Source organism: Myiozetetes cayanensis, unplaced genomic scaffold (genome assembly GCF_022539395.1).
Source record: "Myiozetetes cayanensis isolate MyiCay16 unplaced genomic scaffold, myiCay2020 scf12, whole genome shotgun sequence".
Taxonomy (NCBI): Eukaryota; Metazoa; Chordata; class Aves; order Passeriformes; family Tyrannidae; genus Myiozetetes; species Myiozetetes cayanensis.
This window is the reverse complement of record NW_026086826.1, coordinates 2,487,476-2,501,511: the sequence shown is the minus strand read 5'-3', so window position 1 is coordinate 2,501,511 and position 14,036 is coordinate 2,487,476. Positions and strand designations below refer to the sequence as shown.

At 42.8% G+C, this 14,036-nt stretch overlaps 1 protein-coding gene across 2 annotated transcripts in view; it reads left to right on the top strand.

The window, feature by feature from the left end:
* The first annotated feature begins 5,084 nt into the window (after window positions 1-5,084).
* ST6GALNAC5 (ST6 N-acetylgalactosaminide alpha-2,6-sialyltransferase 5) overlaps window positions 5,085-14,036 on the top strand; it is a 67,024-nt gene continuing 58,072 nt past the window's right edge. Inside the window, exons 1-2 of one of the 2 annotated variants that reach the window (XM_050307291.1) lie at window positions 5,085-5,233; window positions 5,862-6,101. In XM_050307291.1, coding sequence (XP_050163248.1) covers window positions 5,168-5,233; window positions 5,862-6,101 — 306 coding nt within the window. In that variant the 5' untranslated portion in view covers window positions 5,085-5,167. Of the gene's footprint in view, window positions 5,234-5,315; window positions 5,534-5,861; window positions 6,102-14,036 lie in introns of those variants that run through there. The other variant, XM_050307292.1, reaches the window with a different exon arrangement.

Sequence of the window (14,036 nt, the reverse complement as noted above, 5' to 3'; positions counted from 1 at the left end):
AGCTATTATCAAAATAAGATCTACATAGCTTGGCCACTGAAGGACTTTACTGGATTCTGTGACTGTGCCTTTTCAGTTTGATGCTAATGGATCCCCTTGTTGCCACAGTTGTTGTTCAGCCTGTCATCATAAGTGATGTTTTTGTTTGTGTTAGTAATAGCAGGAGAGTTTTCTATCGACTCTCTAATAATACATAAAAACTGCAAACCAATCCATAATGAGCACTTATCCTTCTTCGCTTCCTTTTTTTGCTCTAATGCTTCTATCTGCTTGATAATTTTGTTGGTTTTTTTAAGTTTAGAAATTCTGTTCCATTTAACAGTTTGACTTCCTGTTGGTGTAGTCTTTCTCTGCAAAGGAACAAGCATGCAGACTCTGAAAACTGAGGCATTCAGGATCCTGTTGAGATCTCTTAAATTACAGCAAAGACATCCCCAGAATATTCAAATGTATCCAATCCCTTACCAAATTGTAGTAATTATGTTCTCAGTTGCTTTAGTCCATATGTTAAATCTGTGCTCTGTTTATAGACAGGGTGTATGTCTTCCTTCTCTTGTTTTGGTAGTGAATGGTGAAACAATAGGCCATGGAGAACAGGTTCTGGTCATCCTGTGGCTTCCACAAGCGGTACTGGGCACCCTCCATCTGTAGCCTCCTGTGCCAATTTCTTAATCTTCAAAGTTTCCGACTTTAGAAGTGGAATTTTGAGAACACTGTATATTCCAGGATATGTCTTTTTTAACTTCCCCTCCAAAAAAGTGATTAGAATGAAGCACAGGGTTTCAAGTGTGGTTTTAAAGCACATGAGTCCATTCAGTTGAGATGGACGTTGTTTCTGAAACACCCAATACCTATATTTATGCTTCCTAGATTGGGGAGAAAACTAAGAAACAAGAAAGAAAAAAGCAGCAGATTCAGCAGATCTTATCTCACTATTTCCCCCTTCTGTTTTCATTTGCACTTCTATTTCCATGCAATATTTCATTTCTTTATGCATCTATCACTGTTTGCTTCTGTCAGAAGTTCAAAGGCAGCCTGCTTTCATAAAGGAGAGACAGTATTGACTGATCTATAATATCGTTTCTACCTTTTCTGACCAATCCTCAATGCATATTTCCAGTTTTGAAAAGCATTTCATGAATCACTGGGCAGTTTGAAAAAATCCATAGTGTAGGTTCATTACTTTGTGGCTGCTGAGTGTTTTCCATTGGTTGTGTTTGCAATGCAAAAAAACTCAGCCCTTTCTCTCGGGAAGAAGAGGTTAAAATTTCATATATACATAAATAATAAAACAACACGGGGAGGTGATACCAGTGTGATATATTTCATTCCCTATATACCTTTGACTGCCCTGCTGTCCGTTAATCCACACAAACCTCCATCATATTCCAACCTCCTTAGCACCTTCAGTCTCATTTTTCTAGGGAGTCAGGCAAAAACCGCTTACTTGTCCCCTCTGAAATGTGGCACTCCCAGCCATCCACACAAATGTCACTGGCTGCAGGCCCAGGACAAGCAATATTCTGTTCTACACTAGTGATCATGGTTTAAGCTCAGACCTCATGAGGCTGCAGAAGTGAGAGCTTTATACCTCCTAGTGAGCTCCTTGCCCCAGCGAACAGGGAGGGATAAAATGGCTGTAGAAGGTGATTTCAGCAGGGCCAAGAGGTGCCACTCTTGAGGAGTCAGATCCAGGGCTTCCCAGACCTCAGGATTATAATGGTAGCGACAAAATGATGCAACTTTACCAGGAGTCACTTTGAGATTCACTTTATATTTTTAACAAACATTTTCTCATGTTTAGCCATCTGTAGAATCTTAGGAACTCAGATTCTTCATTTCAAAGGCATAAGGATATCAAAGTGGTCCTGAGACAATTAACCTCTCCCCTGCATTCTATTTTAAGCACTTCTATCACCAATATTTTTCTGAAAAACACATACACATAGCGTGATGGGAAATGTATTTAAGTGCTTTCAGCCCTCCTGCAGAGTGACACACAGAACTCACCTAGACTTTAACTACTTATATCACACCAGATCCTTTTTTTTTCTCACTCTTTCGTGAAGGGTAAACAAAAACTTCCTTTTTCTCACTCTCTTTAAAACTAGGCACAGATCTAAATCAGTTTCTAAAACATTATTTATTTATTTATTTATTTATTTTCAGCAAAGGAGCCACACTGCCATCAATGAGTCACCAAATAATTAAACATTTAAGACTGTCTGGGCTTTCGTTCTGAGGAGGTGACAGGGCTGAAGGGCAGCTGCAGCTCGCAGTTTGGAGGCATTCTGTGTACTGACTGCAGGTGCAAACACCCTTCCTTACTGTTGACTACCAGTTGCTGAGGTGCACTGGCATCCTCCACTCCAGTACTCAGTCCAGGCCAACCACAATGTGGAAAGCAGGTTTATAATTGTTCATTATATTAAGGTATAAATTATGCTATGTTGTCTCTACAAGAACTTCATGAGGAATCGGCCCCAGTTTGAAAGGGTTATTTTATATCTCCCTGAGGGAATCTCTCTGAAAGACAATCTGGGCTAAAATGCATTATAAAAAGGTAGTTATTTCATTCATCCAGACAGCTCAGGGGAAGTTGCTGTTTAAGCAGTTTTATTTAGGCATCAGTGAAAGGGCTCTGCTGCTCCAAGTCCATTGTCAGTTTTCAGAGGTTTGTCTCTATCTGCACCACTACTTCTTACATGGATTTCTCGCTCTACATGGATTTTTATGTAATCATTAGCATCTTAGGTCCTCCTGAAGCTGCTGCAAGCAGATTTTTATTCCATATGACTATTCTGTCAGCCTGTAGCTACCAGAAAGGTGAAAATGAGAAGGGTAAATTGGAAGAGGAGACAACCCAATCTCTTCCATGCAGATGAAAAGCTCTCCTCAGTCAGACTTTGCTATCGCTCTGCCATTTTTTCCTTCTGTGCTAGGGAAAGCAGCTGTTCATTTTTTTAATCTGTCTTTACCCCAGCTCTAAGGAGGAATAGAAATGCATGTTCAGTATCCCTTGCATATGGAAAATAAATTGGTTGAAGCAGCAAGTCAGATGGACTTTAAGAAGTTTTCAGTATTGACTCATTTCCAAGTTGATTAAATGCTTGTAAGTTCAGCCTAGGCTCTTCTCCTTGCAAGTCTAACTATTGGGTATACAGATTCATATCTACATGTGCACAGACTCCAATAGTGTTAAAAAAAACCCAAACCTCCAGATAGCTAGAACTATTAGTTCATAGGAATTTTAAATTAAATTAAATAGCTGGGCTGTTTTCCAGACGATTTCTAAAGTTCCCATGCTTACACAAAAACCTCCGTAGGATTTACATTACACTACTGTATTTGTTTCAGTGAGCATTTGACTGCCAAGAATACGGTCTATGACCAACATGGCAATCTAATTAAATATTTGACGAGCAGAAAGCTGGACATTATTCAAGTCAAGCATTAAATTAGAAAATTTAGTTTGTCTCCTTTATCAGTAGATTTTTAAATCAACCTATTCTACCAAAACCCATAAGTTTAATGAATTTGGTCAGACATACTGTGTAACAGATGTCTAACACACAGCCATGAGCCTAAATCATAAAAATGATGCTTCACTTCGGCATGGCAAAATATATTAGAAAGGCTCAGAAAGGTCAGTCACCAGCAACCTGCTCGCTGGTATTTGAGAAACAGCACTGTAAAATGCATGAGCTGCCTTTTGTAGTCTCTTGCAGGAAGCCTTGGAGAGCCACAGATAATTTGCTTTCAATGATTCATCAAGTTGGCCCTTTGTTTCACTAATTTGAGTGTCAAGTGCAACCACATAATAAAGAATCACCAAGACCCGATAAGATTCTTCTTATATTGCTCTGTTTGTCTTAACAACTGGTACTATTGAAACCAAACTCACAAACTGAATAAATAGCAAGCATGTGTGCAATATGGCATTCTTCTGTGAAATGATAAAGCGTGTTTACTGCGCTATCCGCTGACGTACCATACATTCTTGTTTCTTTTTACTTTCTTAAAAGGCGCTAAATGCTGCGTGCTGTGCCCATGCTAGAGGTGGCATTTGTTTCACTGTTAGTCCTCCAATGAATTAGTAAAGATAAAAAATGGATTTCCATGACAATTCCAGCCTTGAGAAGGCTGCTGTTGTGACCATGGTTGAGTTACCCTGCTGATGGTTTTCTCCTTAATGTAATTTTTAATACTATATAGCTGTGGGTTAGATGCGAAGCCATATATTAGAACTATTATTTCCATGAGTAGTTTCAAGTGAAATAGCTTCATGATTAGGAGATAGATTTTTTTTTTTTTTTTAAAAAACGCTGTCAGTCTAATAACTTCCTGAGAGATCAACCTTAAAATGGCTTGTTTAGAAGGGATACATTTATAGACGTGGGATTCCCAGAGCAAAAAGTCTAGGTAATATGAGGTCTACCAACAAAGTTTTCAAAACTGAACTGAACACCATAAACACAAACAAATAAAGAACAAAGAACTTTAGAAGGCTGCTTGTGAGACTGGGAAAATGTCCGCCTTCAGAAACCAGAGATGGCATGGGGAACAAGTCTGGGAGATTTGCTTTAGAAAACGAAGAAAGCTTCTGTCAGGAAGGGTTCGAAGCCGGTTGTTAGGGCTGGGGAAAGGTTCTGTGAGAGGGTGTTGTCAGCGCCGCGCGAGGAGTTGAGGGCGTCGAATTTATTTATTTATTTATTTTCTTTTTTTTACTAACGCGAATTTAAAGTATTTTGCCTGAACGCTGCCAGCCCTCCCAGGAAACCCAGCTAGCGGTGGGAAAACCGGGAAATTTCCCGCTGGGGAAAAATACGAATAACATAACGTTGGGGTGTGGAGGGAGTCGTGCCCCGGTGCGACGAGCAGGGCAGGGCAGAGGCCTGGGCAGGGTGAGGGAGGGAAGGAGGGAGCGGTGCCCGCCTGGTGCCCGCTGGAGGAGCAGCGTTGGAGCGGGAGGCAGAAGTTTTAAGTTCCACCTGCCCTGAAGTCGCCGCTGCGCCGGCAGCAGGAGGCGGGGGCGGAGGCGGAGGCAGGCGGGGCAGCCGAGGACCCGGCTCTGGCAGGCTCCGAGGGTCCGGCCGGGTGTAATTCCCCCCTAATCCCCGCCACGGCGGCGCTTCCCTGGCCGAGCCATGTCTGCGGCTTCCCCGCCATGCCGAGCCTAGCGGGGAGCGGCAGGACTGGCGGCCGGGAGGCGCACAAAATGAAGACCCTGATGGTAAGTGCATTGTTGGCACTGCTCATCCCGGCTCCGGCGGCGGGGAGGGGAGGGATAGAGGAGGGGAGGAGAGAGGCGCGGAGCTGCCCCGGGCACCCTGCACGCCCTCCATCCTTCCCCGGCTCTTCGGGATCGCGCGGAGGCCACCAAAACCTCGGCGGCGGCGGCGGCCAAGAACTTTCCGCCTGCTTTCTTTTATTCGTGTTGCTCGTGGTTTGGGGGTTCTGTGTCTGTGTGTGTGTGTGCGTGCGTTTTAAGGAGCGTATAGAAAACCGACCTGCTCAAAGGACGATGCTGGAGGTACCCGGGCGGTGTGTGTGGGGAGGAGCGCTACATCCCCAGCACTCCTTAAAACGCACGCATTGAGATGCCCAGAGCGGGGACGGCGGCTCGGGGATGAGGCGCGGGGGAGCCGGGCGCTCTGAGGGGAGGAGAGGGGAGGAAGCGGGGCTGGTGGAGAGGGTGGCAGCCAGGGGAGCGGGCTGGCGAGCGAGGGGGTTCCCCAGTTCTGCCGCACTTTTGCCGGGGTCCCTGGCGGGTGAAACTTGCTGGGGGGGAGCGGCGATGCCCGCCGGCCCCCGCGGCGTGGGGAGCCCCGCTGAGCCGGCCGTGTCTCTGCCCCCCGCAGCGCCACGGGCTGGCCGTCTGCCTGGCGCTCACCACCATGTGCACCAGCTTGTTGCTCATGTACGGCGGCATCGGCGGCATCGGCGGGGGCCACCCGGAGCCGCGGCGGCGGCAGCAGCAGCAGCAGCAGCAGCAGGTGGCGGCGGTGCCCAGCCGCCCGCCCGAACGCGGCCAGCGCCACCCGGCCCTGCCCGTCGGGGCCGGGCTCCTGGAGGGATACATCAGCGTCCTGGAGCACAAGGTGAGCCCGGAGCCGGCAGCGGGACCGCCCCTCTCTCTCCCGGCCCCGGGGGGACGCCGCGGGGGGACCTGCCGAGCTGTCCCCGGTGCCCCCCTTCGGATGCCCCGGCCCCCTGGGCGGCATCGCCATGCCCTGGCTGCCCGGGCTGGCTTCTACAGCCTTGGGGTGCCGTCGTGCCCGGCCCCGAGGGCACGACCGAACGGGGTCGGGACCCGGTGTGTGAGCCTGCGGTTTGGCGTTTGTGCGGTGCTGGTTGCCTTCTCCCTTGCGCGGTGGAAGAGGGAGGGTGAAGTGGTTTTGTTTCTGGTGCCGGATGCTATAGCGACAATACAGATGTGTGTTTATGGTGATAATCGTAAGGGTTAAAGAATGAAGTTTATTTACTGGAAGGGAAGGTCAATAGGTAGGTGTTTATTCTTAGCTCGTTTTGTCGTGGGGAACCACAAAGGGTGTCTCCGGCACGTATATGACCTTTTCATCCCCCTCCTGGGAAGCAGAAGTTGCCAACCGTAGTTTCCATTATAGAAATTGGGGGCACTTCTTTAATGGGGAACAAAATTATGTCCCTCCCCTTGACAGAGAAATTACCGGGCTGGATTGTCAGACTGTAATATGTGTTTACCAGAGATAGGCAGACTAAGCTTTGATAGCTCGCAGGACAGATGTAGTGACATAAAGTGAGCAAGGTGGCACATCCACCTTGATGAGATGCTTGATCTTCAGGAATTTTCTCAGAAGGCAGATTCCTCTACTTTTGTGCTGTGTTCAGTTTGTTGCACTTACCTGGAAACTCCAAGGTCTCCCTCTGCCAAAACCCCAGATAATGTTTAGTACACACACCTCTTGCAGTAAAAATTTACAGTAAAAAATAAGGGAAGTGAGGAATCTCAACTTTCTCATGTTTTCACATCCCGACTGACAACTTTCTGAAAGATAGGTTGTCAAACACGTTGCTGGGCTCAGTTTAGAGGTACTGTGTGAAGACTGGTGACTTTGATATACAGAGATTTTTATTGTTCCTTCTGGCATCACTTTCTATGCAAGAGTTATCTGTAGGGCTCTTAACACAGAAAAATAGCACATGATGGTGCCTTGTGGGCTTTATTTGCTTTCTCACATGGTTCTCCTGGAAATTCTCAAATGTAATGTCTGTAGAAAAAGCAAGTTTGGCCACAGGCTTCCTACTGTGTGACGTGTCCCCTTGTAATTCTTTTCTTCTTCTTGAACATGACTGAAGTGATAGGTGTAGATATATATGCACATGATTTCTGTAAACAGCAGTAATTGAAAAGGCATCTTTGGATTTTTAGGATGCATATTTGAGTAGCCCTCTGACACTGGTAACTTAACATTGGTTTCTCCTGGCTCACAAATACCCCCCATTAATAGACAGACAGAATCACTATTCTGTGTTTATTATTTTCCAGGGTAATTTTAATGTTTCCCAGTCTTTTGGAGAAAGATGATCCTCTGGTTTTTTAATATATTGTAATGTGGCCTGAACCCCACAGATACTCCATTTCTGAGTTTCATTTCACACAGCTCATGCCTCACGGTAATAATCTGCTGAAGGTTTAATAACTTTTCCACATAACTTCTGTGGGTCAAAGAGAATATTGCACAATCCCTGCTGTGTTCCCAGCTTGCTTTGTCTTATTTTAATGCACATGAGATCATGCAGAGAGCTCTGCCACTGTGGTACACAGAGCAGTGAGGGCACTGTATTACCATAAGGGGATGATGGGGGAGAGAAGGGCTTTGGCTCTTGATGGTGTATTTGTTTTAGTAATTTCACTTAATAATCCATGTACATGAGATGGATTTACGATCTCAGAACATATAGGTTTCCTGCTGAATAAAAAAAATGGAGAATTGAAAAGATCACAGGCACTGATGGTTTGGAAAAAGAGGGATGCAGGATCGGTGATGGTGAGAATGGGGAGAGAGATTGCAAGAACTGAGAAATGGTGAAACGTTTTCAGAGAAACCATGTGTTTTGGGTGGGACACTGGAAACTGCAGAGAAGACAGCCTGATTAACAGGTGTCATAAAAGTCCAGCCCACAGTGAGAGAAAACGAGGGAACCAGGGAGGTTTAAGGAATATAAAGAGAGGAAGATGAAATTCTCTAGCTGTGAGGAGGACACGAAGAGACAGGGAGGGAGGTCTGGAGGGAGGTGAAAAGCACCTGTTGTTTGAGGACAACGGGCTTGGAAAGATAAGGGAGGAATGACTTCAGTAATGGTCCCTGCTGCTTTGATAGCACAGAGGTGACGGTGTGACATGACAATGAAGGGTAGGTTTTTCACAATACAGCCTCCTTAATTTCCCACGTGGAATCTTGGGATTATCTGTCAGGTTGAATGACCTGAAGCTGAATGACCATTACACAAAACTCATCCCTGGTACGTGTTCATGCATGAGTGACAGTTAACAGCAGACTAGATGTCTAGATCTACAGATCTAGGGGCTGAAACCTGTTCTTGTTTCTGAATCTCATAGTTTGCTCTCTTGTAAAAATCTTATTTCATGTTTGTAGTGTTGCACCCAGATGTTGTGCATTTAATGAGAGTAATGTATGTAGAAGCTATATGATAAGTATTATAGAACTTAATAGTATTAGTCCATAATCACAGTGTGAGTATTGACACTTACAGGAGCTGTGTATGAGGCAGTAAAGACATTTCTCTTCAGGGATAAAATTTAACAGTTGTCCACATTGTGAAATATCATGTATTGCAAATGTCTGTCACTACCAGCAATGCAGCTCATTTAGTAATGCTGGAGGATTGTGTGTGGAGACTACTTACCAGAAAATCAAGGCACTCAGTAAAGAACCAGTGATTTTGAAATATAGCTTGCAATATTGTAATTACCAATTATTTTTCTCCTTTTATTTCATATTCAGTAAGAATTATAGTTTCTCATCCATTCTGCCAAGAGAAGCAGGCAGTCTCTGAGAAAACAGCAAAATATCTAAGGTTCTTTTTACTGGGTTGAAGAGACTTTTTTTGCAGGAGTTTCCTGTCTCTTGGTCAGATTTGTAATGTTTTGTTTCATGGTGCTTTGCCCTCGTGGTTTCTGCAAGCCCCTTATTTCTGTGAGTCAAGCATCAGAGATCAGAACCCATGTCCTCAGCTTTAGTAGCCTGTCACAGTTTAGCAGTGCACACTTAATGTCTGTTGAAGTGAACTCTTAAAACAAAAAAAATTCAGAAATGCCGTGGATCCAGGGATGCGAGTGGATTGCTGTCACTTCGCCTCTGCATGTCCCAGAGCAACAGCAATTGACAGTCATTGTTGGGGGATGTTTGAAACGAATAAATAGTGTGGGTTTTTTTTTAGTTCCCAGTAGCCAGATGTTGCATCCGAAAAGATCTCACATTTGGAACGGAGAATATGGCTTGCTGTTGAGAGGTCAAGGACTGAAATGAAGCGAAGAAGCAGCAGCTTCCCTTCTCCTTGGAGGAGCTGTTGCTTCCTAAAGAGGCACATTGACAGGGTGCAGCACTGCTTAGCTACTGCATCTGTTCTGCATTAGAAAGGACAGGAGTCCTACTAGACTGTCAGGCTGACATCTTTCCTGAATTCTTTGTGTGTAATCTTGAAATTAAAGAGGTTTTGTCTCTGGCATTGGGGGAGGCACAGTGGATAAGCCTTTCTGTCGATTCATCACAGCGCCAGCAAGAAATTACAATGCTAATATTTTTAAAGCAATTACTGCATACAAATAACAGACCGCTAATGAAAGTAGGAAACCTAGCACTGTTCCAGAACTTGCAAGAAATAAATATTTAACCGTTATATTACTGCTCGGAAATGAATGTGAGAACTCTCTGGGCAGTTAAAAAGCTTTTTACCCAGTATTGACTCAACAGTTGGTACCGCGAATAAAATATCAGTTTGTCATGTGTGTAATTGAAGGGCATTTCAAGCCATCAAGAATTTTGTTTCTTATAACATTTTTTTCAAAAATCAAAATCAATCTTGCAGACCAGATGCATGGTTTATTAGAACAACGTTTAAGTACCTTAAGAGTGCATTGAGATCAAGGTGATAATTTAAGTGATCACAATGATTTCTTAATTTATGATAATGTGAATCATCATATGCAAAGGAATCTTTGTGATCCCTTTAAATTAATGCAGATCAGAGAATTGTGTAGTTAATGAAGTGTTTGAGGAAGAGCCTTTCTGCAAATAGTGCTATGGCTCCTTAATCTCTGAGACGCAAAAAGTTGCTCTTGGAGGAAACTCTTTTTTCCAGGATAGTAAACTTTGTGCAATTAAAATAGCATGGGATTCTTGCCACGTTTTATATTATTTTTAGTAGGTATTAAATCAAAAGAGGTTGGCATTTGAATTTTTACCTGGTTAAACCATTGATGGTTTGGGGCTGAATAGTTTGAGGGGGAGGTTCACTAAAACACCCTTCATAACTCCTGTGTAGAGGTGAGAAGGAATTAAATTATTTTGCAGGCTTTAGTGTCTTTTAAGTGAATTTATCACTGAATCATAAAGTATCTTACAGCAAAACAACTTGTCTTGCCTGAGGTGGGATCAAGCCCACGGAGTTAAATAAACCATGTGCCATGATTTCATTGCATGTTCCTGTTTGCCCCTGAAATTCTTACCAGCAGAGGAAGGAACACAAACTTTATTATGCAATTAAGTGTTTGATGGAGCTTTTATTATGTGAGAGATCCACAAGGGGGAGACTTTATTCTAGAATAACCTTGTTTGGGACACTTCCATCTGTCAGAGACCTATGCAAGGTGGGAGTCCAGAAAAGCCCCGTGCTCAGTGTTTTGTTGGCTTCTTGGCTTTCTATTTTTAGGTACCATAGTTACCTTTTACACTGATAAGCTGTAGGTTTATTTAAACCCTTACAAAGTTGACAGCTTGAAGAAAAGGAAAAAAAAAAAGTGAATATCCACACACTCAACTTTTGGATAATGACTGTCCTGAGCTTTATATTTTCTTGCTTCTGAGCTATTGCTTTTTCAGCCTAACAGATCATAACATTGGGTTTGTTCATTTTGATGACCCTTGTCTAAAGTTTTGGGCAGTTTCTGTGTGCAGTAGATGCTAACACATGGTGTGCAATGCAGAGCACACCACAGTGGCAGGAGATGATGGTACATTTTCCTTCTTTGCCAGGTTGCTTGGCACCTCTGCAAAGAACCCAAAGTAGTTCTAGCCTGGCACTGCTCCTGCTTAGAATACCTGCAGATATTTTTAAAGGTTTGCACATAGGTATCAGTTAGCTGTGTAGTTTATACATTTATTTTATGAGTAGTAGTTGGACACATCTTGTGTAGAATTCTGACTCCAGTGTGGGCTTGAGAGAGATCACAAATGTTAGCTGTCAGGATAATAAAAACAAGTAACATTTTACAGTTATCACTATTGCCTAATTCTTCCTAAAGTGTTGTTAAGGATAAAATAGTAGGGGTAGTGAGTCCAGACAGAGGTCAGGATCTGTTGCTTAAAAAATTGTCTCAAAAGAGCACAGACACCATTAAATATTGAGATGTCCCTGAAAACTGAACGGTGTTTGGTGTGCCTCTAGTACATGGTGTTGTAAATGGTCATTAATGTGACACGATGCATAAGACCCAGTCACAAACTAGTTCTGATCATTTATTGGTGGTTGAGAAGATAATGGAGAGGAAATCGTTGTTGTAATACTGAAAACAAGAGAAAATATTGGAGTTTATACCAGGTGAAGATGTTACCTCGTGTATTCTGTGACATTTCGTGATGCAGCTTTATTCTTTCCTAGAAATAGAGGCAAAGAGATTATTTCAGAGGCTTTATCAAAAAATATTGATGATGGATTTCATTACAAACCTAAATAGGTAGATGGTCAGGTCAAGACAGTTGATGCAGAATTGTGGTTTAATTTTCTCACATTATAAAAAAGTCACATCTCACAGCAATATCTGATACCATATATGGGTCATAATATGCTGTCTTGTTTTTACAACTGAGACAAAAAGTTCTTTTTTTTTCTTTTTCTTGGTAGAAGGAAAACTGCAGAAGCATGGATATGTTTTTGTTTGTTTTGCACTGCTATTTCTTGATTGTCGGATTATAGCCTTTTTTGATTTCTTTGGACTATAACATTTATCCTGAATCGTGAGGAGTGAGTAAATGTGCTGTCTGCTTACCTGTCTTCTTTTGTAAACATGCAAAATTCTTAATTGGATGGATATACAAAACACTTCCAGGCAGGGAACTGGTGAGTCTCTGTCTGCTAGTGGGATTTGCTCGTCTCTCATGCAAAACCCCTTAATTTTTTTCCCCTCTTCGTTTACCTCATTAATTTCGATGACCACCTTTGTATTTCTAGTATGTGCTGAAGTATATTACATTTGATAACCATTTAAAGTTGCCATATTGTGCACCTCTTTTTCACATGATCTTTCACTGTGAGCATTTCAGGCTATTTTCATCTTCCTGCGAAGACAAAGTGTTCTTTTGAAGGATTTTAATCCTTGGTGGAAGCAGGTCTGAACTAAATGAGATTTCCAATGACAGGAAATGTAATTTTTTGCTCACTGCTGATGGATATCTCTCAATAGAGTTCCTTAAGCTCTCCCTTTCTGCTTGTCCTGGGGCATAAGTGGATATTGAGTGTCATCCTAACTATGTGATATCCTCAAAACAATGGAGTGCAGGTGGTTTCCTTTTGCCAGTGACCTTCCTTGTGAGTTTAACCTGCATTGCTCAGTAACGCTCCGTGTGCACATCCTTGATGCTGAGGTGGCACTGATAGGAAGAAAACTCGGTGTATTAATTGAGCTTCTAATTAGGGCAATTATGATCAAATCAGCAGTCGTTTGGTGCTGATATAAGCAGATGTGACAGCACAAAAGCTGCTTTGAAGGTGAAGGTGAGGCATCATGATATTCACCTCACTCTGTTTCACCTCCTCCCTGAGCAATCTCCATTAGGCATCACTCTAGTTAAAGCTTGAAGTGTTAATACCAGGTTAACTACTAAAGTTTGCTACCAGCTGGAAAAGCAAATATTTTCCCTTCAGAAACTGCTATTAATTGTTCTTCATTGCCATTCTGAAAATAGCCTAATACATTTAAGAACAAAAGTCACATAGGAAGTGAGGAAACGAGTCAAAGCTGAAACCTCCTGCCTTCGAGAGAGCCTGTTGGCAACAGAAGTGCAAAATACAAATGGAGAAGTGGAGCTCTGAGGTGCCCCTGGATGGTCTGGATGAAAGCCAGAGTTGGGGACTGAGAAGCAGAAATTCCTATAGAGAATGTAGCATTTGAACTGAGGTTAGGCCAGCCTGGTCTGTGTCTGGGCTGTATTCAGAGAGACACAGAGTGTTAAAAGAAGCACAATGTGTATATTAAGTGCAATAATAAATATTGAATCCTTACTGGAACCTTGTGAGAACACTTCAGAATAAGATTGGGTTGTTTTAAAACACAGAGAGGGCAAACTAATATATTTCATGGATTACTAGAGTACTTTTTCACCATGGCAGCAAACTAGTGCAAAATATTCACTGTCCAAGGAAAGGGAACAGTAATAGGTTTATATGGTATACTGGCAGCATAGGGCAGGTTTTCTTAATTTAGATTTAATAATCTGGACTGTTGTAAGTAACACAGAACAAGAATATATAAATGTGTGCTTTGACATTGAATACAACACATTAGGAATTCATTGGAGCTGTACAAAAGTTTCCATTACAGAATGGGTGGCTTAGTTAGAAATAACATGGAAAAGAAGAGGAAAGTGTTCCTCAGTGACAACTCAGTATATTTGGAACATGCCTTTTTTTTAGGCAAATAATATATTTTGATTTTAGTATGTTCTTAGCATCCTCAGGTATCGGCATGATGTTAATATTGCAGAAACAAAATATTCTGTAAATTTTGTGCTGTTGGGACAGTATTGAATTAGAAT